The sequence below is a fragment of the Chroicocephalus ridibundus genome, chromosome 11, assembly GCF_963924245.1.
Source record: "Chroicocephalus ridibundus chromosome 11, bChrRid1.1, whole genome shotgun sequence".
Lineage (NCBI taxonomy): Eukaryota > Metazoa > Chordata > Aves > Charadriiformes > Laridae > Chroicocephalus > Chroicocephalus ridibundus.
In genome coordinates, this window is record NC_086294.1 from 11,573,743 (window position 1) to 11,596,738 (window position 22,996).

Here is a 22,996-nt window from a genome sequence, read left to right on the forward strand (position 1 = left end):
CCTCACTTATCCCTGTCACTACAACTAACTACCCACTTTACTCGCCAGCAGGACCTGTGGAGGACCAACTGCCGACAATCACAGAGAATTCTTCTCACAGCCCTGTTTTCTCATAATTTCACACACCCTCTGTGTCTGTTGTCTGCATCACAGGCGTTTCAGTAAGCAAGCCGAGCTCTTGCTACCTGCCCTGCAAGACTGCAGTTATTTCCTCACCCATGTAGTATTTCATGCCTACTATAGTAGCTATGCAGTATTGACTAAACATTCATGCTTCTGCACGTGCACCCAAAACCAGATATTCATCATTCTCTAACCCTGCACATATGAATTCTTTCCACCCTCTGTCCTCCCTGGAGGTTATCTGCAGTTGCAATTTAGGCAGGTCTCGGCTCCTAGATGCGTAGCAGCAACAGTATTTGATTCTACAGCGATCCGCACCCGCAGGAGCGAAAAGGCCACTGAACAAATACACTTGTGATATGAATCCAAGTCCTCAGTTAACAGCTGGGAAGCAGACACAACCTGATCGAGAGGGGACATCTAAGTGAGGAAACAAAGCCAGGCCAAAACAGATTCTCCAAACTTACCTTGAGTTTTACACGGCAGGAATAGCAGGACTCTGTATTAATTTTCATATCTTTATTCAACAAGGGAGAGGGGGAAAGGCAGGAGACCAAACACATAAGAAAGACATGGAGATAAATAAAAACAATTCAGGAGCACAGTTTGAGAAGATAACAAAACAGCAGCCTTTTAAAGAAAAATATTCACAGGCATCAATAATAAGAAACTAGGGCAGGGGGCGGGAGGAAACTATGTAAACTCAATAGCAAAGAACAAGAAGCCGTACCTGCAACTCATAAACCTATAAATCCATTGTAATGACACGTGGAGATTTCAATTCAGATTATCCGAGACATTTATCTGTCAAAATTAACTGGAAGTGAAAAGTGCTCTATCAAAGCAACTTTTGTCTAGAGGTGCCACCATATATTTGTGTTATGATCAGAGCACCACTTACAAGACAGACCCACATAAAGCAGTAGCAATATGTAACATTCAAAATTTAGTCCTTGGGTGATGCTTTTTTTTGCCCTGTCAGCTACTACAATCTTCAGCAAGTTGATACAGCCTGAACAGCCACAATATAATAAGCTTTTCCCAATACTCTTTAACCCCAACAGAAAGGCTGTATTTACACGTTCATGACCATTATGTCTCAGAGGGGAACTTGGCCAGGAAAGCTACTTCTAGCAGAAACGTCAAAATAAATGAGAAAGGAAGTAAGAATTAGCTGCCACCCTGTGGAATGAAAGCACATCTGCACCGATTAAATCTTCTGTATCATACTTTGGGGAGAAACGGAAGACAAACAACAGGGCCTTTGAAACAGGGGAAAATACATGAGAGCAAAAGAGCAGGATATCGAAGAAATAATACATGATTTTTTTAATGGTCTTCACAAAAGAGGATGTAAAAAGATACCTAGAAAGGTCTAGTTTAAACAAAGCAAGCACAACACAAAATTAGGATGCCTTAGGGTTTCTGTATTTAAGTCGTAATACTGCAGCAAGTAACCAAAAAACCTAGTGAATGAATTCAAACTACTCCCTCTCCCCAAAAAACCCCCAGTAACCCACTCATTTAACATCACCGAGCTTCAGAGCATGAGTCAAAAGGTGACGGTGTCAAGCAGAGGCTTTCCAACGTGTGTGTTAATTCCAGACTGCCCACTGCTCATCAAATAGACTGAGCGGTATCGGAGACAGGAGACTGGGCTAGCTGAACCAAGTCAGTTTGGGCCGGCCTTTTCTCCGTTTTCTCTTTTCTGAGGTAATACTGAGCACCACAGTGGCTCCACCGATCAGTTACTGTATTCCTGTGGCAAATACAGAATGGTCACAATAGCGGGCTTTTACAAAAATTGGCTTTTGAATGCAGTTTAGATTCTATTTAATTCAAGATATTAATTGCCCCAAACGAGCAAGAGACAGCAGCAATGCTGTGATTTCCATTCAGTTGCCAGATTCCCCAGTAGGGCCTAGGAAAAACAGAAAGCTTGGAAAATTCTGTGATTTGGCTTTGGCTAAACTTATACCCAGCACATTTCCTTATAAAACTGACACTGAGTGTTGCTAGTAGAGAGCCTTTACATTAGCTCTATGCTGCAGAGATAGCCATTCACTAAATACGAGGCTTAGTCATGAGAGCCCATTCCTAACTCCCTTAATAATATATTAATTTCTTATAAATACAACTCCTTAAATCATTACTAAGTGTTTCCTATAATGCAACACAAGCTCTTGGGGTCTCAACTACGTCAGAGCAATCCCCAAAGTGTAGCTGAAATTTAGCACCTGCCTTAAAGCACTATGTTGTTTATTTAACTCTGATCATATGATGGAAAAATAGAACAGAAATGTACTGATCTTCTGGTTTTTTCGTGTTTTTTATCCCCCCCCCCCCCCCAAAGTCTGACAATGAAGAATCCCCAGCCCTATTCTAAATTCTATTTCTCTTTCCTACAGCAAGCTCCTGGTACGTCCTGGACCATTCTTCAGTCTGTAAGTCTCCATCTATGATGTTGCAGATAAAAGACCTCCTCTTCCTGAACATCAGAAAGAACCTCAGACTGTCTCATTATGTTCGTATTAGGATTTCCATATATTTTGAGATGCAAGGTCAGATACTATACGTACCTTTTGCTGCTTCCTGCACAACTTTCTGGCATATTGACCACCCCTCCCAGCTTTGTGCTATCAGCAAACTCACCGAGGGTACCCTCTGTCCCCTCATCCAGATCATTAATGAAGACGGTGACCAAGGCCAGACTCCGTACCGAGCCCGGGGCTATGCTGCCAGCTGCTGGCCTCCAATTAGCCTTCCTGGGACTGATCACCATGCTCTAGGCCTGCCCGTGCAGACGGTTTTTTACCCACCTCACTGTCCGCTCATCCAGCTCATCCAGCCTGTACTTCATCAGCTTTTCTATAAAAATCTTATGTGAGACAATGTCACAATCCCTTCTACCCATATGATCTTGTATTGGTAAGAAATAAAGTCGGTGTTTTTTTCCTGAAATGCTTGCACCATTGATTAGGTTGTTGACTAAAAAAAAAAAAAAAAAGAAAAAAAGAGACAAAAAAAGAACGAACCTGTCTATTCTTCAGCATGTTAACTCTCTGTTGCCATGGTCACAAATTACCATAGTAACCATTAGATACATCTGTATTTTTAGATTAGAATTGCTTCTATTTTCACAGAAAGCAGATCCGATTGAAATAAACTACTCATTCTTAACAGGAAATACTACAAAATTCAGAGTATAAATTAGGGCAACACTACTGAAGTACATAAACACACAGAAAGTGGTTAATTGCAAAAGCGGGGGAGAATACATCACAAACATTGCCATTGCTCCTTCCTGCAGCTAGAAAGTGGTCTGAACGGAAACCAAACCAAAAAGATTTGAGGACAGTTATTCTCTACGACTATTGTCTCAGCAAGCCTCGCTGGAAAGTGGCCTAATTAGAAAGCCCAGCAAGCCTAAATAGCCTTTTTGGTCAGGGGTTAACTACAGTATCACTCCATATTTCTCCACTAGAGCCACAGTTTGTGTCCCCCCCCATTTTTTAAGCAGGGCCTTCACGCTCATACACAGGCAATACTGACGCTCAACCTCTTGTAATTCAGCTCTTTGTCAGACAAGTCTCTGCTCGCTCATTTTCGGTGACTGTATGTTATGCTTATACCCTCTGGTGGACAAAAAGCAATTCACAACCCTCCCTGGGCCTTACTGCCTTTAGACCAGCACGGTGCCAACAGGAAATCTGTCATGAAAATGTTGAACCAAAACCAAGCATCGCTGCATAGTCCCTAATTTCTGCACTTCAAGGAAGGCCCTTCAGTCACCTTTACCTGGCCAGGTCTCCCTCAGCTTCTCGATTTTCTTATTGGGCTTTCGTTCAACCAACACTGTCTCACACATAGCTCAGCATGCCTGAATTCAGACATGAATTCACGGTCACATGTCAAAATAAAAATTTCGTTTATCTCTATGTGGCATTCAAAACATTTGAGAAATACTCTAACAGAGTCGTCAAAAGTAAGGATTCCGCCAACTCAGTGCCTTCCCAAAAAGGCAGCAGCATGACTGCAAAAGGTTTGTATTCAATACTAGGTTTGATGATCAGGATAATTTACCGCCTAATTTTATAAAGTCACCATAAATTTTCAACTTGCTTTCTTTTTGGGAAGTTACTAAGCATTACTTATGATAAAAGCTTAATTCCCTTGTACATAACAATTTTATATGCTTGCCATCCAGCCTGGCTCTCCTCCCTGACCTGCTGCGAAGAACATGACTGAATTCCCCGTCCTTGGTAAATCAGCACAGCAATCCATTTCTACTGCTGCAACAAATCTTTCAGATCGTCTCAGACAGTTGAACTCTTGCTCCTTTAGAGTTCACTCACTTTTGCAGCCTTCCCACAAACATTACTTCTAACATTATTTGGCTAAATGCAGGCAGAACGCTCTTGTACAAAGGGTCTGCAGTAAGCGTATTTCAGCCAAAACCCACTGCAAGAAAAGGGAACTACATCAAACTACACTATCGGCTATAGACACTCACGCTCCCTCCTGGGAATCCAGCCTTAGGCCTTGTTGTAGAAGTCACTGTACGATTCTAGGTCATAGGATTAAGTAACGGAAAAAAGGTAAATTTCAGTTCTAAAAGACAGTATTTTTCATGTCTCCGCAGTCAGCAAGGTGGAAGCAGTCCCTTGCTTAATAAGAGAAAACATAAGAAACATAACCAGGTCGTGAAAGGATAGCAGCTGAGAAACAGAGCAAGGAAGTTAACGGTTTGCTTGCAAGGGGTTTACGGAAAGGTTTTAGGCAAAGAAGCAGCAAATACCTAAATTTACACAGGAAATTGCAGAAAAAAAACCTGCCAATTTGCCACTGTTTCTTTTCACTTCATATTATTTTGATTCCAGTTCTCATCAGAAACAGAGCACTGGCAATTGTGACATCGAGTTTTGGGATTCTACAGACAATTGTATATATGAGCGTCGCAAAGTCCAGCATTTGGTTCATCCAGAAATGCAGGCTTTGTGTGTGTGGGGGTAATTTCCCAGATGAATGCATCCTCTGGAGCTCCCTGCTGGTGCTTCCCCAGCATAACACATCTACTACAAAGTGATGCGAGATACTTGACGCTCATCTGGTCCTCCCCGCAGATCACCTGCCTGCTGAGGTAAAATTTAAACTTTATTGTTCTGAAGTGAAGAAAGGTTAAAGAATCTCCATGCATGTAGCTCAAGCCCAGCTTAGGAAGGTAAGACAAAGAGAGAGAGGTGCTGTAAGAAAGAAATCAGGCTGTAGAGTGCAGAGTTTAAGTATTGCTCGAGGATCAGAAAGTCATCAGTATTTCCTGGACAACTCTGTACTGTACGCAGCCCATTTTCTAATCTAATTCTATCCCACAAGATGCATTCTTAGCTGCTGGGCAGATTTATTGTCTTCATTTACTGCTCACAGCAATTGTTCTCACAAGTTCCTCTGCACACCTCTTAAGACCTCTTCTGAAGCCTCTAGGCTTCTTAACAACACCTAGAAATAACGTAAGACTGAGTTATGCTGATAGTGTCTTGTAACAGTGCCAAATTCCAGATGAAAGGTGACCAGGAATCCTTTCTCCTCAGTAACACTAAAGCACATCCCCATACAGCATATGCATTTCTGCACATACCAGCTCTTAAACACTAAATTCAGTAGGCTCCAAAGCACAAATAGCACGGAGGAACCCCTGGGCTCCCAGCTCTAGGTGGCTCAGCCTGAGCAGGGAAGCTGAAGCAGGTGACCTCCAGAGGTCCCTTCCAGCACCAACGACTCTATGAGCTCATATAGCTTCAGAATACTTTGCTGGTTTTCCACATACCTGACTTTACAGGGCAACTCAGAAAGCGGCACCACAAGATGCTTCAGCCAGGTGGCGCATCACAAATTCTTAGTGGGTAAAAGAAGAAATGCTATGGTATTGACCAGTTACATAGAGAGATGTGACTCAGCATCTCCCCAGCAAGCAGCAGAGTAATCTGACAATATAGTGTCCGCATCAGAAAGAAGGATAAGAATTTTTTTTTCCCCTAGATTTCTCCCTTAGGCAATGAGCCACACTTTCCAGCATTATATGCACGTTTGGAAGACAGACAGGAAAACTCAGCTCAATTCAACAGCTGCTCTCAAGCATGCAACAACACTTCACAGTTAACACGCAAGCCTCCTTGAAACAATGCTATGTGCGGATCAGAGAACCAGCAGAGTATTCCATAGTTATCCCACTTTCCTCTTAAGGCACTATATTTCATGCTGATTGAGGTGTCAAAGAATAAAATTTTCTGGAAAGTTGAGGTTCTCTAGAAATCTTGCTTTTCAAGGCAGAAATGGTTTGGCCATATATTGTGAGTGAGTCATACTTCCAAGAGGGATGTATATAAAACAGCAAGCCCAGTACTGCAAAAGGACAATGAATGGAACTCAATTCACTAAAATGGGGGAAGATGTAGCTTCCCCAGAACAAGCCTTGCAATTTTAAGAACACCAGCATCCCTCTCTCTAATACACCTTCTACCTACCAAGGAATTCATCTAGTCTAAAAGAAATCAGTCCCCCGGACTCAGAAACACAAGGCTGCAGAATCAAAATTAAGATGTTTAGTTGAAGTGTAGGGTTTAAAACCTGACAGTAGTCTCCCCTATATTCTCCTATTGCTTACCCACCATGGAGGATACTGCCAAGCAAGAAAACATTTTTCCCTTTTATGCAGCAAATCATTAAGTTTTTCAGAAGGGAAAACACATTTCACTGTTTTCTTTTCCAACAGCATAACACTGACTCTCAGTATTATAAAGCATCGAGGTACAACTTTTCCTTCCAAAAGGCAGTCATGGCTTCATTTTGTACCTCACGGTACAGGTATTCTAGGATAATTTTAGGCACACAAACGACACATATGTACCATCTCCCCCACCTCCCCAACTTCAGGTATCATTTTCTCTCACTCTGTTTCTCTCTGTGCTCAAGCATATTAGGAAAGGGGTATAAACACTGAACACAATGGGTTTTACTGCTAGGTGAGGATTTAGACATTTGCTTAATTGCACAATGAAGCTCACAGATGATACTGAAGAGAAACTACATTCCAGCATTTCCTGCTGGCAACACTGAACAACAGCTGATAAAAGCATTTTACCAAAACAGCACATTCAGCGTTCTCATTAACAAGAGAATTTCTATGCAAGACCATGCCGTCCAATGCAGAATTATATCTAGAAACTCACTAAGAGGTCACGTGTGTGATGGCCAATCTGCAGAGGCTCTGACCAAGCAGAACACAATCTAGCAGTCACATTTGCACTGGAAGAAGAAAATAGTGTCCATGCTAAGACATCGTTCTTGCTCTGGATAAGTTCTTCTGCTTGACATCACCAGCTTTGTATCACATATTAGGTAATAGCCCCTGACTCTACTCCAGACTCTCCCTTACAACAAGTAGTCGCTTAATTCCCCTGTACAACAAAAGTCAGAGTAAAACTGACCCGTACTTACCCACAGGCTAACGACATCAAGCATCAATGCTAAGTACTTAGCACAGGACCTAGCTCAGGAAGACAAAGGTAAATCCAAATGCCCAAAGTAAGTCTTCCTCAAACTGAGTCTGCTTCGGAGCAGGAAGAGTTACTACAAATGAACTGATTCTAGAAAACATTCTGGAAAGTCACTGTACAAAAACTGAGTAACCCAAGACCATCACAACGCACGCAAAAGGAAAGGGCATGAAGATCAGCATTAAGAGGAGACTAACCAGCCCTTGGCTTCCAAACCAAGTCCCTCACAATGACTTAACATAGATAATTTGCTATGGAAATTTCTAGTTACAAAAAAAATAATAATCCAGAAATGTGGTCATAAAGATACTTGGTATATAGAGAATAATGGTTCTGTCTTGTTCAGTACAGTAAAATCTAGGACAGCAATTCCTCACAACTGAATCATCCACATAATCAGTAAAGATTTTTATCCCTCGTATGGAAAGAGGAATTTCCGTTTGACACAGAGAGAATTCCTGCTTCAGGACATGCCTTTGCAATGTACTAGTGAGACATCTATATGATATTTTCCAACAAACTAAAAAGAACAAAATACTTGGTTCTTTTTCTGTGAAACTCAAAACTCAAAGCCAAATCAAGGATTTTCTGCAGGCTTCTGGATAAGGCCTTGTTGATAATTTAGGACAAGTATTTCTGACAAGATGCAAGTTTCTGACATGGTCTGTCAAGACTTCAATTTTTGAAAGCTACAAATAAAAGTGAACCCAACTTAATTGGTCTCCTAAAATAACTAGTCAATTCATAACAATTTGCCATCAAGACAATGGGAAACAAGAAAAAGTTCAGTCCTAATCTTCAACTTTGCAAACTTCTGAAGGGCTGTTCTGTAGGACAGAAATACTTGTGGGATGCCACTTGCGGAAGTGCGTCTATACATTGTCAACAGCAAAATACTGGGCCCTGTGAAGAATCCACCATAATTTCAGAAACGTGACAGCAAAAGACGTGGTCAAACACAGATGCCTGCACCTAGAGCTAAGAATGGTCTTCAGCACAGACGGAGGAGCCAGGTTCCTTTGATAACTAGTTGGTGATCTATAATGGGTGCTCCCCCCATTACAGGGACAGAAACCCTACCCCTCATAAATTCCCACTGACCCTGTTGGCATGTGTACAGGGGATCTCCCCTTAACAACGTTCAACAGATCCAGTATGGCTTGGCATGATGCAAATTTTCTCTGCAGTACTGCAATTTCACTCCCACAATACATAGTCTACATTCAATTGTAGTTCTGTCCCAAGTGTTACATATTGCTCAAGTTTCAGGACATTGATAAACATGGCACACGGTCAGACAGCAAATTTGTGCAAGGGCTGCAGTAGGATAAAGCAAGAGAACTGTTTAAACACAGTATTGTTCCCTACTCCCTGCTTTTTATCCCACATAAATGGAATCCTGGAATTAGCAAAATTCATACATCAGCTATTTATCAGTTCTCATGCCCTGAGGACTGGATCTCCTAAAGCTGAGAGATAAGGGCCTCTGAAATTCTCAAGTATTCCCGCAGACTATATTGAGCCAGATTTTCCCCAGTCATCTGCTAGAATGCAAGAATTTGTCCATCGTAACAAGCATCAGGATGACATGGAGTTCAACCAGTAAATGGCAAAGCAACAGTCTCCCTGCCAACTTTTCCCACTGCGTGGGACTCGCATCACTCTGATGCTCTCACAGGAATCAAAGTGAAACAGAATCTGAAATAAAATTCAAGCAGCTTCAAGAAGAGCCAAAATCTTATGGATGCCCAGCTTTCCTTCTCAATAGTTAACTCGTATAAATACCTGCAGCTACTCCATCACCTGTGCATATAACAGCACATTTTCTTCATTACTCAGTTTTTCAATTACCTCCCTTCACCTTCCAGAGAAAAAAAAAACAAAACCAAAACCAAAAAACCCAATCTCTTCATCTTCCAGTACTAGTAACGTGAATCTAGCATACCCTTCCCATGAGCTAGTCCTTTACGTTCAAAAGCACTCAGTGTGTATCATTTCAGTCACCTTCTCAAAGGGGATGGATGTGACAGGTATGGTCCTTTCTTAAGGAGGATGAATCATGGTGGGCACTTCTTAACAACACACAGCTGCAGAAGAATACCCAGAGCAAGATAAGACATTTTAGGGAGCCACCCACCCCTGTGGAACTCCAGTGTCTAATGTTTTTCCAGCTTCTGTGCAATGGATGTCTCTAACCCTAGCCAGTTCTTCCAGCAAAGATTCTCCCCAACTAGGGTTATACAGTGGGAATTCCAAAGCAACAGGCTATGTACAGACATATCAGCATTCCCTCCAACAGAGAGATGAAAGGAGAAAATTCCTGAGGATGTGTATCCTCTACTCCACTTTCTGAATCCCAGCCTCCCCCTTGCCTTGGAATGAGCTCTACAAAGCAGTTATCTGTTATGTACATGAATCTCGGCTCCCTTCCTTCGGGGAGTTTCCCCTCAAAAGTGACAGGCAAATCCCAGGACAGAGACAGTTGCTGGGGAGGGGGAGGTCTCCTTAGGATGACTCGCCAGAAGTGACAGAGCCGGCAGCTTTCTTCTTAGGGCGGGCTTTCACACTTCTCACTGGAAGCTGAGGAGAAAGAAAAGAAGAGGCATCTTAGGGTAGTTTAACACCTAAACGTCTAACAGAAAGATATAAGAATCAGAGTGAAAACGGGACAAAGCAACTACAACACGATGACCCTATTCATGTCATTCCTTTTTTTCAATAAGGCTATTTAACCATTCCATTTGTTTTTGGTTAGTAAACAAATCACTCTGAGCATATCCACCAAATAGCAACCAGGAGAGGAAGACATTCTAAAACAGGACAAGTGTGATAATAAAATCGAAGTCAGCTGTCTCAACAAAAGATTGGACATAGCGATATTTCTAACTGGTAACATTCACGTAACACTTCACTGCTGTAACTTTTCTGCTTCTTGACTGCGATCTCAAATGCTGTTCTCTGAAAGATGTAGAAACATCTTGAACTAGTTTGCACATTTTATTCCAGGGTCTTTCATTCTAGATATTGGCAAGAAGAGTGCATTTATGACCTACAGTGCATTCAGCCTTTCTGGGCAACCTTGTAGATCTCAGTCAAAGACCACCTACAATTCCTATGTCTGAACCAAAGATACAAGCAGACTGAGCATAAAACCAAATATGCCTGCAAAGGGCTTTATCAGAATTTCTGTATTCACAATAAATAGCACAGAAGAGTCATTACTGTCTTTTCACAATTTCACTTTAAAAATTCCTCACTAGGAAGCCTGGAATCCAATTTTGTCCCTCTTGTTTCCCTGCTCCAGTCTAATATGCTAGAGAAGAAACCAGAGGAGTCAACTCAGAAGTAAGCCTTGGAAACTTAAAAGAGGATCCAGCTTGATTTTAAATCCATCTTCAGACATACATGGCCATCCTTGGAGATACTCAAAAGCCATCTGGTCTGGTCCTGGGAACCCAGCTCTAGATGGCCTTGGCTTGAGCAGTGGGGTTGGACAAGATGATCTCCAGAGGTCCCCCCCAACCTCAACCACTCTGTGATTCTGTTACAAAGAGTATTTAATCCCATGCAAAGGTGTCCTGTACACTGTAAAATGAGGTTAACAGTAAGTCTTAAAATGATGCTTTAAGCAATTACTTTCCTCCAAATAATTTAATATTTAGCCTGAAAAGCTCAACAATGTGAGCCAGTCATATTACACTTTTAATCTGAAATAAAAATAATAAAAAAAAATTAGGAGTCAGAGTTGAATCAAGCAAATGGGACCTCAACTTCACAAAAAGGGAGAAGATTTTTATCACGTATAAATCAAACCACAACAAATGTTTTGTTGTGTTGGAATGGGTCCAGCGGAGGACCACGAAGATGATCATCAGAGGGCTGGAACGCCTATGCTGAGGACAGGCTGAGAGAGGGGGTTGTTCAGCCTGGAGAAAAGGTGGCTCCAGGGAGACCTTATGGCAGCCTTCCAGTACTTAAAGGGGGCCTACAGGAAAGATGAGGAGGGACTCTTGATCAGGGAGTGTAGCGACAGGACGAGGGGTAACGGTTTTAAACTGAAAGAGGGGAGATTTAGAGTAGATATTAGGAAGAAATTCTTTGCTGTGAGGGCGGTGAGCCCCTGGCCCAGGTTGCCCAGAGAAGCTGTGGCTGCCCCATCCCTGGAGGTGTTCAAGGCCAGGTTGGACGGGGCTTGGAGCAACCTGGGCTGGCGGGAGGTGTCCCTGCCCAGGGCAGGGGGTGGCACTGGATGGGCTTTAAGGTCCCTTCCAACTCTAACCATTCTATGGTTCTATGAAATGTTCAAGTGAGAGTCAAAACCTGGAAAGCAGCACCTCAAAAAGCATATTCTACAGATAAAAAAAAAAGACTATTAAGCTAAAATGGCTCTTGGACACAACTGCATTTATTTTCATGTTTTAATTGTGCTTTAATAATAATAACACAGGCAACTCATGTCCCTTCTGAATGGCTGTAAATATCACATGGTCATACGGAGAAGACAGCTCAACAACGACTATTTACCAAAAACCCAAGGTGGGAGGGAGCGGGGGGGGGTGCCGAGTGGTGTGGAGGGGGAAATTGCATTTTCCCCATATCTAATATGCAGAAGCCCAGGGAGGCCTAAGAGGGTACAGAACCACTGCGTTTTAGATGAGGAGAAAGCGGCTGTCCCAGGGATAAATGTCACAGTAGTATTATATATTCAGACCGTAACAGATAGGAGGAAGGATATAGTCAACAAAACATGTTAAAAATACCTAATGCCCACCCTTCAACACACAATCTGAATGAAAGCAAAGCTGGGTTCTGGCTTATGAGAGAGGCTTACAGGTATGATAAAAATACAAAAGCTAGAGACTACTATAGCAAGGAGACAGCAAGTCCTCTGATGTAGGACTCAATCAGCAAAGACTTAGTCCAACAAAGTTTATACAAACACCTTTTAAATGCACTGAGGCTACGAAGCCAGAGCCTTCAACAAAGCTCACAAATCCATGTGGGTGCTGGAAATAATTTATGCACAAGCTCACCTCAGTTTTCATCATCTTTTTAGGAGCTTTGAGACTCTGGGTACGTTTAGGAAGTTTGTCTCCTGCATCTTCATCTGATGGGTCTGTTCTAGCTTCCGATGGGGTTCCGTTAGACCTCTGTGCCACACTGCTCTCCTCGCCTGAGGAGTAACACGAAGCTAAGGAATAAGAGAGAAAGTTTCAGCAAATACTTTTGAAAATCACATAAAGTCTAAAACGGCCCATCCTGAATGACCACATGAAAGAGAGATGTCAACAATACTTAAGAAGCATAATCCAAAAAGTACAGAGATGTGTTAGTAGCTGGGAAGGGACTAGGGAAGACAATGCAACTTCTCCCAGATAATATGGAATCCTGTAGTCCTTCTGAGACCCAATGCATGAAAAGTCCAGGAGGAACTCCTCCTCCCCTTCTGGCTCGTCATATGAGGCCTCACAGAATGGCCCAGCAGGGGTATTTTGTACCTGAATCTTCAATGGTTTCAAGAAGACTCCCACCAGATGGGTGCAGTTGTGGCTCATGGCTTCGCATATGCACAGTATCTTCATCCCGGATCAGAGTGAGATCCTGCATGCTGAAACTTCGCAGCTTCTCAGACAAAACGCCCTGGCCCTAAGAGGACATAATAATTAGGGTCAAGGGCACTTCACTTTCACCAAGATCATCTCACAAGGGATCAGTCAGAAGAAGAGGAAAGGTGCTCTATTCCCCACTAGGGTACTCCAGAAAAAAACAAAGAAGGGAAAAAGAAAAGTATGCTCCCGAGACCAACAGGGAAGAGGTTAAAGCAAAATCCATTCCACTCTCCCTCCACTTTCCATAAGTCAAAGGATGGGATTAACTGCCAGGCAAGCTGGAGGAAAGGAAAAGTGGACTGGTGCCAACAAGTACCAGCATCCCTAACAGAGCATAGCACTAATTGCTGGCACACAAAACTAAACTGCTGGGGAATTCCTGAGTGTTACAGAAGGTGTTGCATTACCTTTGCAGCTGCAGTAACTGCTGCATTGGCAGCAAGGTTTAACCCTCTCTTGCCAACTCGCATCATGGTTTCATAGCTCTTGTCACGAGCCTGAGTAATGTATTCATCAATTTCCTAGGAAGGCAATGTTGAACATGGCATTTAGCTCCTCATTACAAACATCATCAAAGTCTCCCCACCATCACCCTTAAAAACCCAAAGCTCATCTAGACGCTTTTTTCCAGGCTAACAGCAACAGCTGTCATTGCTCACATATTTGCAGTTTCTCTGCTTGCAGAAAGCTTGCAAACGCAACTTTTACTTACAGCATGATACCTCCAAATTGTAACAACTGAAACAAAGCAGTTGCTTACACTGGCAATGTGAAAAAAACAGCATGTCTACAGAACATGCTGCTCCTATCGTGAGTCAAAGAGCTTAACTACTGACAGTGACTGTAAGGGCTCATGACGCTGGGTTAGCCAAACATGCTTTCTAAGCACTAGGCAAACTACTGGCTATGTTACAATCTTCAGTAAGCTGCAGTATGACATTGTTTTCAAAGACAGAATCATTCTACATCCACTAATGTCAGCACAAGCACGATTCACGCATTTCAGTTTTTATTGTGAAGTCACTCAGCTCCCAGACAGGTCAGTATCTTCTAACAACAAGTACCTTCTCCTTATTGGAGAGCGTTGGGTGCACAAACTTCCTGTAGAGGACACTGGAGCCCTTGGTGTAAGGGGAGAGCAGCCAAATCACAAATGCGATTTTCAGCTCGAAATAAAAGGGAAACCTGAGAGAAAGAGGGAAGAAAAAAAAAAAACAAAGAGAGAGAGAGAGAGAGAGAAAGATGGAGAACTGGAATCAAGATCTGCACAGAGACAGACGGAGATAACTTGTAGAGAGTAGCATAGGCAGAAAGAGCAAAGGCAAGACAACGGCTCAGAAACAAAAGAATTGATATATCAGGTCAGAATAGCAGAACCCTCTTTGGAATCCTAGGACATACCTTCTTTGAGTCTCATTTAGTCTTTCATCCATAGCCATGAAAACTCCATAAACAGGGCATCTCTCAGCCCTGCAAACACACCAAATTACAATCTGATAGCTATTCTCATCATTCTGAAGTTTGTTCAGAGAGTATCCACTGGATGTTAATATTACATTAGTTTCCCTCTCATTTTCCAAAGTTTTCAACTATGTGTCTCAATAAATCTCAAGTTCTTGCTAAGGCTGATGGCTTAGTTTCTGAAACTTCCAGTAGGTACTCCTCCGATAAGGCACAAAAGGAGGATCAGTGTAAATGAAAAAGAGCATGCAGCAGGTAAGCCTTTCATCACTAACGCCTACCCAATAAAGTCTCTGGGAAGATACAGCAGCAGAGATTGAAACAAGTGAATGCAAACTTTCTACTGTCTCTGTTAGTAGTAAGAGATTTCTGTTTTCAGTGGTTCATTTTAAGAACATGAACAAACTGAAGCTCTTGTACTTTTTATAGCTTTATTTGCTTTTCGAACCTTATGCAAAGCTGCTGAGTGCTTCCGTAAGGCACGTATATCCGTTTCATGTTTCTTTAAAAGATGCAACTCTTGACTAGTATTCTTTCAGAGATGCATGCAAAACTCAAACACTAAAGCAATGAAGAAAACGAAGACAGCCTGTCCTAAAGGTTCAGCTGAAGATATGTAATGATTATTTGTCATTTTTGGAGGCCTCCATGTTGCCAAGCACGGCACACAGCACTGAAACGATTAAGAAGCTGCTTCCCTAACAGGTCCCTTCCTTCTACCATCCTTTTTTTTTTTTAAGTGTCTTTTAGACCACCATTTTTCAAACTTTTATCAGTTCACATTACAGCTTCTCAAAAATATTTTATGTTATGAATGGATGAAGATCTTCTTGCAGATACCTAACTCTTACCCTGTTTGCAAGTATAGGAGATGAAATAGCTAAGACAGCAGCCACTACCCACAGTATCTACAAACCTGCAGACTCTTCACAGGGACTGAAAACTCCTAAAGGAGACAGTTTATTCCTGGCATCCTAACACTACTCCTCTCTTATTTTAATTAAAAATACAACCAACAAAAAAACCATGCCACCAAGGAACTCACCAAGAAAGAACAATGTCTGTGAGTGTTTCTGCAGTGGTGAAAAAGGCAAACACAATCCAGTACATCATCCACTTCACCTGCAAAAGAGCAGTCGCTCAATACGCATCCATCAGAACCCAGAAAAAGTGAAATGTCTTCTCAGTAAAAATGACTCATCATCTCCACCCATTAAGATGAATTCAACAAGAAGGCATATATAATCGTAATGGAGAGGGTCACTTGCCAAATGGTACATTATAGTTTGGGAAAACATGTAGGATTAATGTGCTCTACACAGATAACTGCATACAGATACACTGATGAATGCTTGCCCTGTAGCAATATCATGATGCAGCAGTGCTAAAGTCCCAAATAAGCTGTCTGAGTGAGCAGTTCATTTTAAGAAGTTATAGTCTTTTGTATATCATAATTATTGTAATAAATATATATACACCCACATGCAAAAGTTTAGTTTCACCTCTAGCCCTATATTTTCTTATTTTAAACTTTTTTCTTGGGAAGAAAAAAAAAAACCACAACAAATCAACAGATACAATACTTTGCTCCAACTCATTAATAAGCATTCTTTGCCTTAAACATTACTCCCAGAAATTACACAAGCGTTTCTCTTTTCAAATAAAGGCTCAGTAAGAGGTAAGAAAGCAGAGAACATGTCGCATCAACCTTATCTTCTTCTTTAAGGTCTTAAGTATAGTTTACAAAGTGTACTTTGTGCTATTATCATAGAATCATAGAATGGTTTGGGTTAGAATGGACCTTAAAGCCCATCCAGTGCCAACTCCATGCCCTGGGGCAGGGACACCTCCCGCCAGCCCAGGTTGCTTTAAACCCCATCCAACTTCCAGGGATGGGGCAGCCACAGCTTCTCTGGGCAACCTGGGCCAGGGGCTCACCACCCTCAGAGTGAAAAATTTCTTCCTGGTATCTAATATAAATCTCCCCTGTTTCAGTTTGAAGCCATTACCCCTTGTCCGATCACTACATGCCATTGTAAAAAGGCTCTCTCCGGTTTTATTGTAGGCTTCCTTTAAGTACTGGAAAGCCTCTGCGACTTGGGCAGTGCAGCTAGAACACTTGCCACTGAAGATGGAGGCAAAAAAGTCATTGAGTACCTCAGCCTTCTCCATGTCCTGGGGAGCCAGGTCTCCTGTTTCCTTCCGGAGAGGGCCCACATTTTCCCTAGTCTTCCTTTTATCACTGACATACCTGCAGAAGCTTTTCTTATTGCCCTTGACGCCCCTGGCCAGATTTAACGCTATCTGGGCTTTAGCTTTCCTAACCTGATCCCTGGCTGCTCGGACTATTGCTCTGTATTCCTCTCAGGCTACCTGCCCTTGCTTCCACCCTCTGCAAGCTTTCTTCTCCTGTTTGAGATTGCCCAGGAGCTCCTTGTTCATCAACACCTGCCTCCTGGTGATTCTGCCCGACCTCCTCTTTGTCAGGATGCGTTGCTCCGCAGCTTGCAGAAGGTGACCCTCGAACACTAACCAGCTGTCTTGCTGGCACATCTGTAGGCCTATCATCTTTCTCCCTACTTCCTCACACCGTTCTCTGGAGCAGTAGGTATTTCTTTCAAAGCAAACATAAAATAATTCACCCCTAACGCACACGCACACTCACACCCTGCTGTTTTAGTAACAAGTCTCTCAGCTACAGGCCAATTATTCCTAAGGAGCAATCAGCTGAATTAAAAAAACCGCTACCCAAAATTTTCTAATAGCAGAAGAGTCATAGAATTGTTTAGGTTGGAAAAGACCTTTAAGAAGGGAGATTGCCAGTTCTCTATGCTGTTAAGAAGTAAAAATAACGTACGTAGCAGATAAATAGAAAGAAGAGGTCACCTTTGCTAAAAACAACTTAACACTCTTAGTGTCACCTAGAATGGGAAAGGAGAACTAAACTGAGTCAAGGAAATTCCACATACTAAATCCACACATTAATCCACATATTAAAATTACATGGACAGTTTAGTGACAGTCTTTGTTACAGCAAATGAAGTTATAAAACCAGATGTTTCCCCAAACTTGCATGTGTTGGAAAATTTGGTGATCTGTTCAAGGAAGACCCTCCAAAACTTTCAAAAAAAAAAGCAGTAAAATTATGCTGCCTCCAACCTCTCTATCACAGCGGATGGTTTTTGAAGATAGCTGTTAGTAGCCTGAATTATATCCACTTTACTGTGATTTTTTTTTCACAACAGAAAGTGGCAAAACTTGTATTTTATGGCACTCCTGCCTTTTTTTTTTCCCCTTGTATCATCAGTTTGGACACGACTAGGACCTGGTGTTATTCACTTCACTTCTAAAGCAACTCTACAAAATGAATGGTTAACTCTTCAATGCAGCAACATAAATCAGCCCTTGGACGAAAAAGTGTGCGAATAATGGCAAACAGGGATCCCAATGGGCAAAAGATTTCAGAGAAGCTACATACCGGTAAGTTTTACTTCAGTATTAGGAAAATTAAGGCAATAATAACAAAAGCAATTAGCAGGTACATAGATATATATAACATAATGAGGAATATGCTTTTTTGCAGAAAAAAATATCTCACAAATGTAGCAGAATTCTTAGAAGGTTTCCATAAAGTCTTGCTATAGCGCTTCCCTTACAGGCAGGGTGTATGGAGTTTCTACAAAGTTTCCAACAGGCCTAAATAAACACTCAAAGAAACTAAATTGTCAAGGATAAAAAGGAAGGGACTCTTGAGGATTAACAGTTGGTTAAAAGAGAGGAAACAAAGGATAAGAATAAATGGCCATTTTGCACAATGAGGAAAGTTACCAGTGGAATCCCACAGGAATCAGTGTTGAGATCTGTGCTGCTCATCTTCATGAAAGATCTGGAAAAGGTTGCGAATAATAAGATGACAAAACATGAAGAAGATACTTTTCTATCCAGGGAATTAGGTATGAGTTGATTAAAGAAGTCAGAAAGGGATCTATACTGATCGATGCCCAGTTGATATTTTGTTGCTAAATGTCATTAAATACAAAGTAATGAACTTAGAATATCTGCTTTTCCTCAGTGAAAACTTGTGATTACATAAATTAGCTCTTGCCATTCCGGAGCGGTCACTGCAGACAGCCTGATGAAACCGTAAGCTCAGTGCTCATTGACTTTTTCATTCTGCTAACAGAATGCTCACCCTTCACCCTACGCTCTACAGCCAAAGACAAAAAGAAAATGAAGCTCTTAAATAAACTAGTCTAGCTCTAGAAATTCCTGTAGAACCAGAAACTAGAGGAGCAGAAAGCAGAGGGGAAGAATCACCTTTTTTTTTTTTTTCTTATGATGTTTGTAATGCACAGAGTAAAAACACCTTCAAAAACAGAGGGCCAAACCAGGCTATATTTTTTTAAGCCTATTAAAAAGGAGTCAGGTCTTTGCTGCTCAAGCTGATGACCACCAACTTCAGCTAGCTGCATATATGCAGCCTCCCCAGCTTGCACCAAGAACCTAAATAAATTCAGAAAATGCAAAAGCACAATTGGAATGTGGATAAATAAATTCAGAAAATGCAAAAGCATAACTGGAATGTGGAATTTACATGTAGATGGCATGTAAAAAGAAAGAAATTACTTTTAAAACACTCTGAGCTACTAGAAGCAGCTTGTCACAACTGCTCAAGGACTTATCGTAAATTTATATCATGGGGGGAAGAAGAGTAAAGTTTGCGCAGTACTCTGGTGCCACTGATGGACTGCTTGCGGTAGCTTGGTCTGCGTCAAGTCAATCTTTGATACCCCAGGCTCTCTAGCACAAATACACCCGTGAGATCTTTCTCCCCGACCAATGTTGGTCCCTAAGCACTATGCGCAAGCGAGAGCACGCAGACACAGCAGGCTTTGAAAGCGTGCAGCACAGCATTCAAGTTTTCCACTGACTTCTCACACGAAGAACAGTTTGAACAGATATTGGCCCCCTTTCCCATGTTTAACAAAATTGGTTTTCCCCCGTCTTTCCACTTATGTTGAGAAGGAAGAAGTCCTCCAAAGATAAGTGAATTAGGCAGATGGCAGTCCAACGTCTAAATGCTTATTTCTGATGTAGCCCTCTCAAAGAGAAATAACTTATATGTAGTATCAGTTTTAGCAGTTCAAATACATTCTCTTGAACCAACTCCAGTATTTCTACTGAAAGCAAAAACAAGAGAAAATTTTCTGCCACAGCAATCCGTAACTATCTACTTCAATAAGCATTAAAATAACCCCAAAAATGAATTCCATACTTTTCCACACGAGCCCTAGTAGGGCTTACAACCAAGTGATTAGTTGATATTATTGTTAACACAACTTTATGATACTCAAGTACTGTATCTCATTTTTTTTCACCATCCAATTGGGGAAGTCTTACAGCAATTTAGGTAACCTCTACCAAAAGAAAATCAGAACAATACAATGTTTACATTCTGCAAGGGAACACCGCATTTATGTACCTCAAGAGCTAACCTACTCACAGAAAGCAAGCAGCTTTTTACTGTAAAGAATGCCTACAAATTCAAAGGCTCCATATTTACCGGGTCTTTGAGCTCCAGAACAAGCATGCTATAGGCTGTTTTAAAAAATGAGGGTTTGTGGCGGTTTTTTTCCCCCTCAAGTTCTCAACAAAGCAATCACTGAATACCACGTTGAAAGGGAGTTCAAGGATCTTCCTTGCAACCTTTCTGGGCAAAAGATGGTCTGGACAAGATGGCCCAGCACCCTGCCCAGCTGAATCTTAAAAGCGTCTAATGATGGGGAATCCACCACTTCTGTGGGGAGATTATTCTAATGGCTGATTGTTCTCATTGTGAAAAATTTTCCTCTTCTGTCCAATCCGAATCTCTCCAGGAGTAACTTGTACCCGTCACCCTGCATCTTTTCCACGTGACTCCCTTGTAAAAAGGGAGTCTCCATCTTCTTTGTAGCCACCCTTTAAATACTGGAACATGGTGGTAAGGTCTCCCCTAAGTCGCCTTTTCTCAAGGCCAAACAAACCCGGTTCTCTCAGCCTTTCCTCACATGGCAGGCTTCCCACTCCTTGGATATCTTTGGGGCCCTTCTCTGGACGTTCTCCAGCCTGGCCACATCTTTTTTGTACAGAGGGGACCAAAACTGAACACAGTGTTCCAGGTGTGGCCTGACCAGCACTGAGTAGAGTGGGATAATGACTTCTTTATCTCTGCTGGTGATGCCCTGGTTGATGCAGCCCAGCATCCCGTTGGCTTTCATGGTCGAGCAGCGGCACACTGTTCGCTCATATTGAGCTGCTTGTCACCAGGACCTCCAGGTCCCTTCCCACAGAGCTTTTCCCCAGCCTGTGCTGCACTCAATTTAAAAAACTCAGAAATCTCAGTCTGTCTTAAAGTTAACACAGATTCTGTAACTGGAACACGATCATTCCATGACAGGCACTTGTGAGCCAGAATAAAATTCTGAGTAAAAAAATACGTATTTCATGCAACAAATGAAGGTCATAGGCAACTGGAAGGAAAGCGGAGAGGAAGGCCAGAGAAGACAATAGTAACATGATACTGCTCTGTACATAACTTCAAGGATAGCTATGAAGTCACAGGATCATGAAATTATTCAGATAGATAGTTTCTTTCATGCTTACTTTTCAGTTTCTAATGTTATTACTAGTAAAGTTCAAAGCTCAGTAAGGCTCATTGCATTTCTGACTATATCTCTAATACACAGAACACTGTATTAGTTATCACTGCCTCCTGAACATTCACATTTTGACTTCTCTCAAGACCACTATTAAAAAAACAAACAAACAACCCCAAAACAAAACCCAAACCACCTCAGCCAGATGTTGTGGGCTGTAAAGCTGTCCACTCTGAGCGAGACTCTCCTTCAAAAATCAGCAGGGTGAATTTTAAGCCAACACGCAGAAAAGGTCTAGGCAATTCTAGAGGACTGAAGCATCATGAGACAAAAAAGGACTACATCCTGCAATATTTATTGTTGATGTGTCATTTTGTAAGGAGCAAACAGAGCCAGCTGGATGAAGACTCTCTGACTGCACCACAAAGCAACAGTGACAAATTATATCCTGTATTCACCGTGTCACCTCTCTTCTCCATCAGGTTATTCCTCGCTCTAGATAAATGGAAGCTCATCCCACCCATAAGTGAAATAGCTCTAGGCTCCACCGATCAACTTAGAAGACCCCTTCTGTAAGAAGAGGACACATCACCTCACTAAGAAACATTTAGTGTTTTAAATACGGTAATTGTAACAACAGTGTAGACAGAGAAGGGGAAACGATTCCAGAAAGGAAGGAGGGTGAAGTCTTGACCAACAGAAAACACTGATCGCAAGTCACATTGACAGGAAGACACAAAACAAGCAAAATTACTCAGCCTTTGGGAATAAAGCAAAAGTAGTACTGAAAAAGCAGTAAAAGGACACAGAGTAACGACAAAATCAGAGGAAAGGACTTGTCCTGGACTTTCAGATGGACTGAAAGATGCACCTAAAGATGCATCTAAGACACGCTGCAGCGTTTTACCCTGATTTCCCTTCCTCCCCCAGCATCTCCCGAGAAAGAACAGCTCCCGTTCACGGTTTGAAGCCCCCCCTCGGGTGAGCGCCCCAACCCCCACCCCGACCCCCCCGGGGACCCTCGCCGGCCTCGGGCCGGGCCGCCACGGCCAACCCCGACTCACATATTCCTTCACGTTTTTCGTCTTTACGGCCTTGTAGGAGGAGTACGCGGGGTAGAGGGTGCCGAAGATCAGCCTGCGGGAAGGACAGACCCCTCAGCGCCCGCCGCCGCTGCGGGGGGGCTGCCCGGCGGGACGCCGCTGCCCGGGGCCGCCCCGCACGGGGCTCGGACCCCGCCGCGGGCCGCGACGGCCTGCGCCGACCCGCCGGGACGCGGCCGCAGCCGCCCGCGAGGCCGCCCCCGCCCCGACGGCCCCCCCCAATCCCCTCCCACCCCCCACCCCCCCGCCCCGGGCGCAGGGTCCCGCTGCGGGCGGCGGCCGCGTCCCCCGAGGCGCAACCCCCGCCCGGCCGCACTCACACCACCAGGCGGGAGATGATCCAGGAGACCATGGCGGCGCCGGGCGGCGGCTCCCGGGGCTGGCGGCGGCAGCGGCTCTTCCAGGGCGGGTCCCTGCAGCAAGCGCAGCCCCGCCCGGGCGCCGGGAGGGAGGAGCCGCCGCGGCGGAGGAAGGTGGTGGTGTGGAGGGGTGGTCGCGCCCCGCCCCGCGCA

General features: G+C 43.0%; 1 protein-coding gene across 2 annotated transcripts; it reads right to left on the minus strand.

The window, feature by feature from the left end:
- Nucleotides 1–627: 627 nt before the first annotated feature.
- On the minus strand, nt 628–22,927 carry REEP2 (receptor accessory protein 2). Of its 2 annotated transcripts, XM_063349223.1 has the most exons (9): nt 22,805–22,822; nt 22,446–22,518; nt 18,575–18,632; nt 15,792–15,868; nt 14,350–14,470; nt 13,693–13,806; nt 13,175–13,322; nt 12,710–12,867; nt 628–10,256 (listed from the first exon to the last, which is right to left on the minus strand). In XM_063349223.1, the coding sequence occupies exons 3-9, from the start codon at nt 18,623–18,625 to the stop codon at nt 10,182–10,184; spliced, it is 744 nt and encodes a 247-aa protein (XP_063205293.1). In that variant the 5' UTR covers nt 18,626–18,632; nt 22,446–22,518; nt 22,805–22,822; the 3' UTR covers nt 628–10,181. The 2 variants fall into 2 exon arrangements, with proteins under 2 accessions (XP_063205293.1, XP_063205292.1); XM_063349222.1 differs by lacking the exon at nt 18,575–18,632 and having other exon boundaries at nt 22,805–22,927.
- Nucleotides 22,928–22,996: the final 69 nt, after the last annotated feature.

What these genes read in the sequence shown, in the direction of transcription:
- REEP2 (XM_063349222.1), bottom strand. Translation starts at nt 22,836, where the DNA reads ATGGTCTCCTGGATCATCTCCCGCCTGGTGGT. An exon ending in CGAAAAACGTGAAGGAATAT is followed by an intron (nt 15,869 to 22,445) that starts GTGAGTCGGGGT and finishes GCTCTTTTGCAG; the next exon opens with GTGAAGTGGATGATGTACTG. An exon ending in ACAGACATTGTTCTTTCTTG is followed by an intron (nt 14,471 to 15,791) that starts GTGAGTTCCTTG and finishes TCTTTCTCTCAG; the next exon opens with GTTTCCCTTTTATTTCGAGC.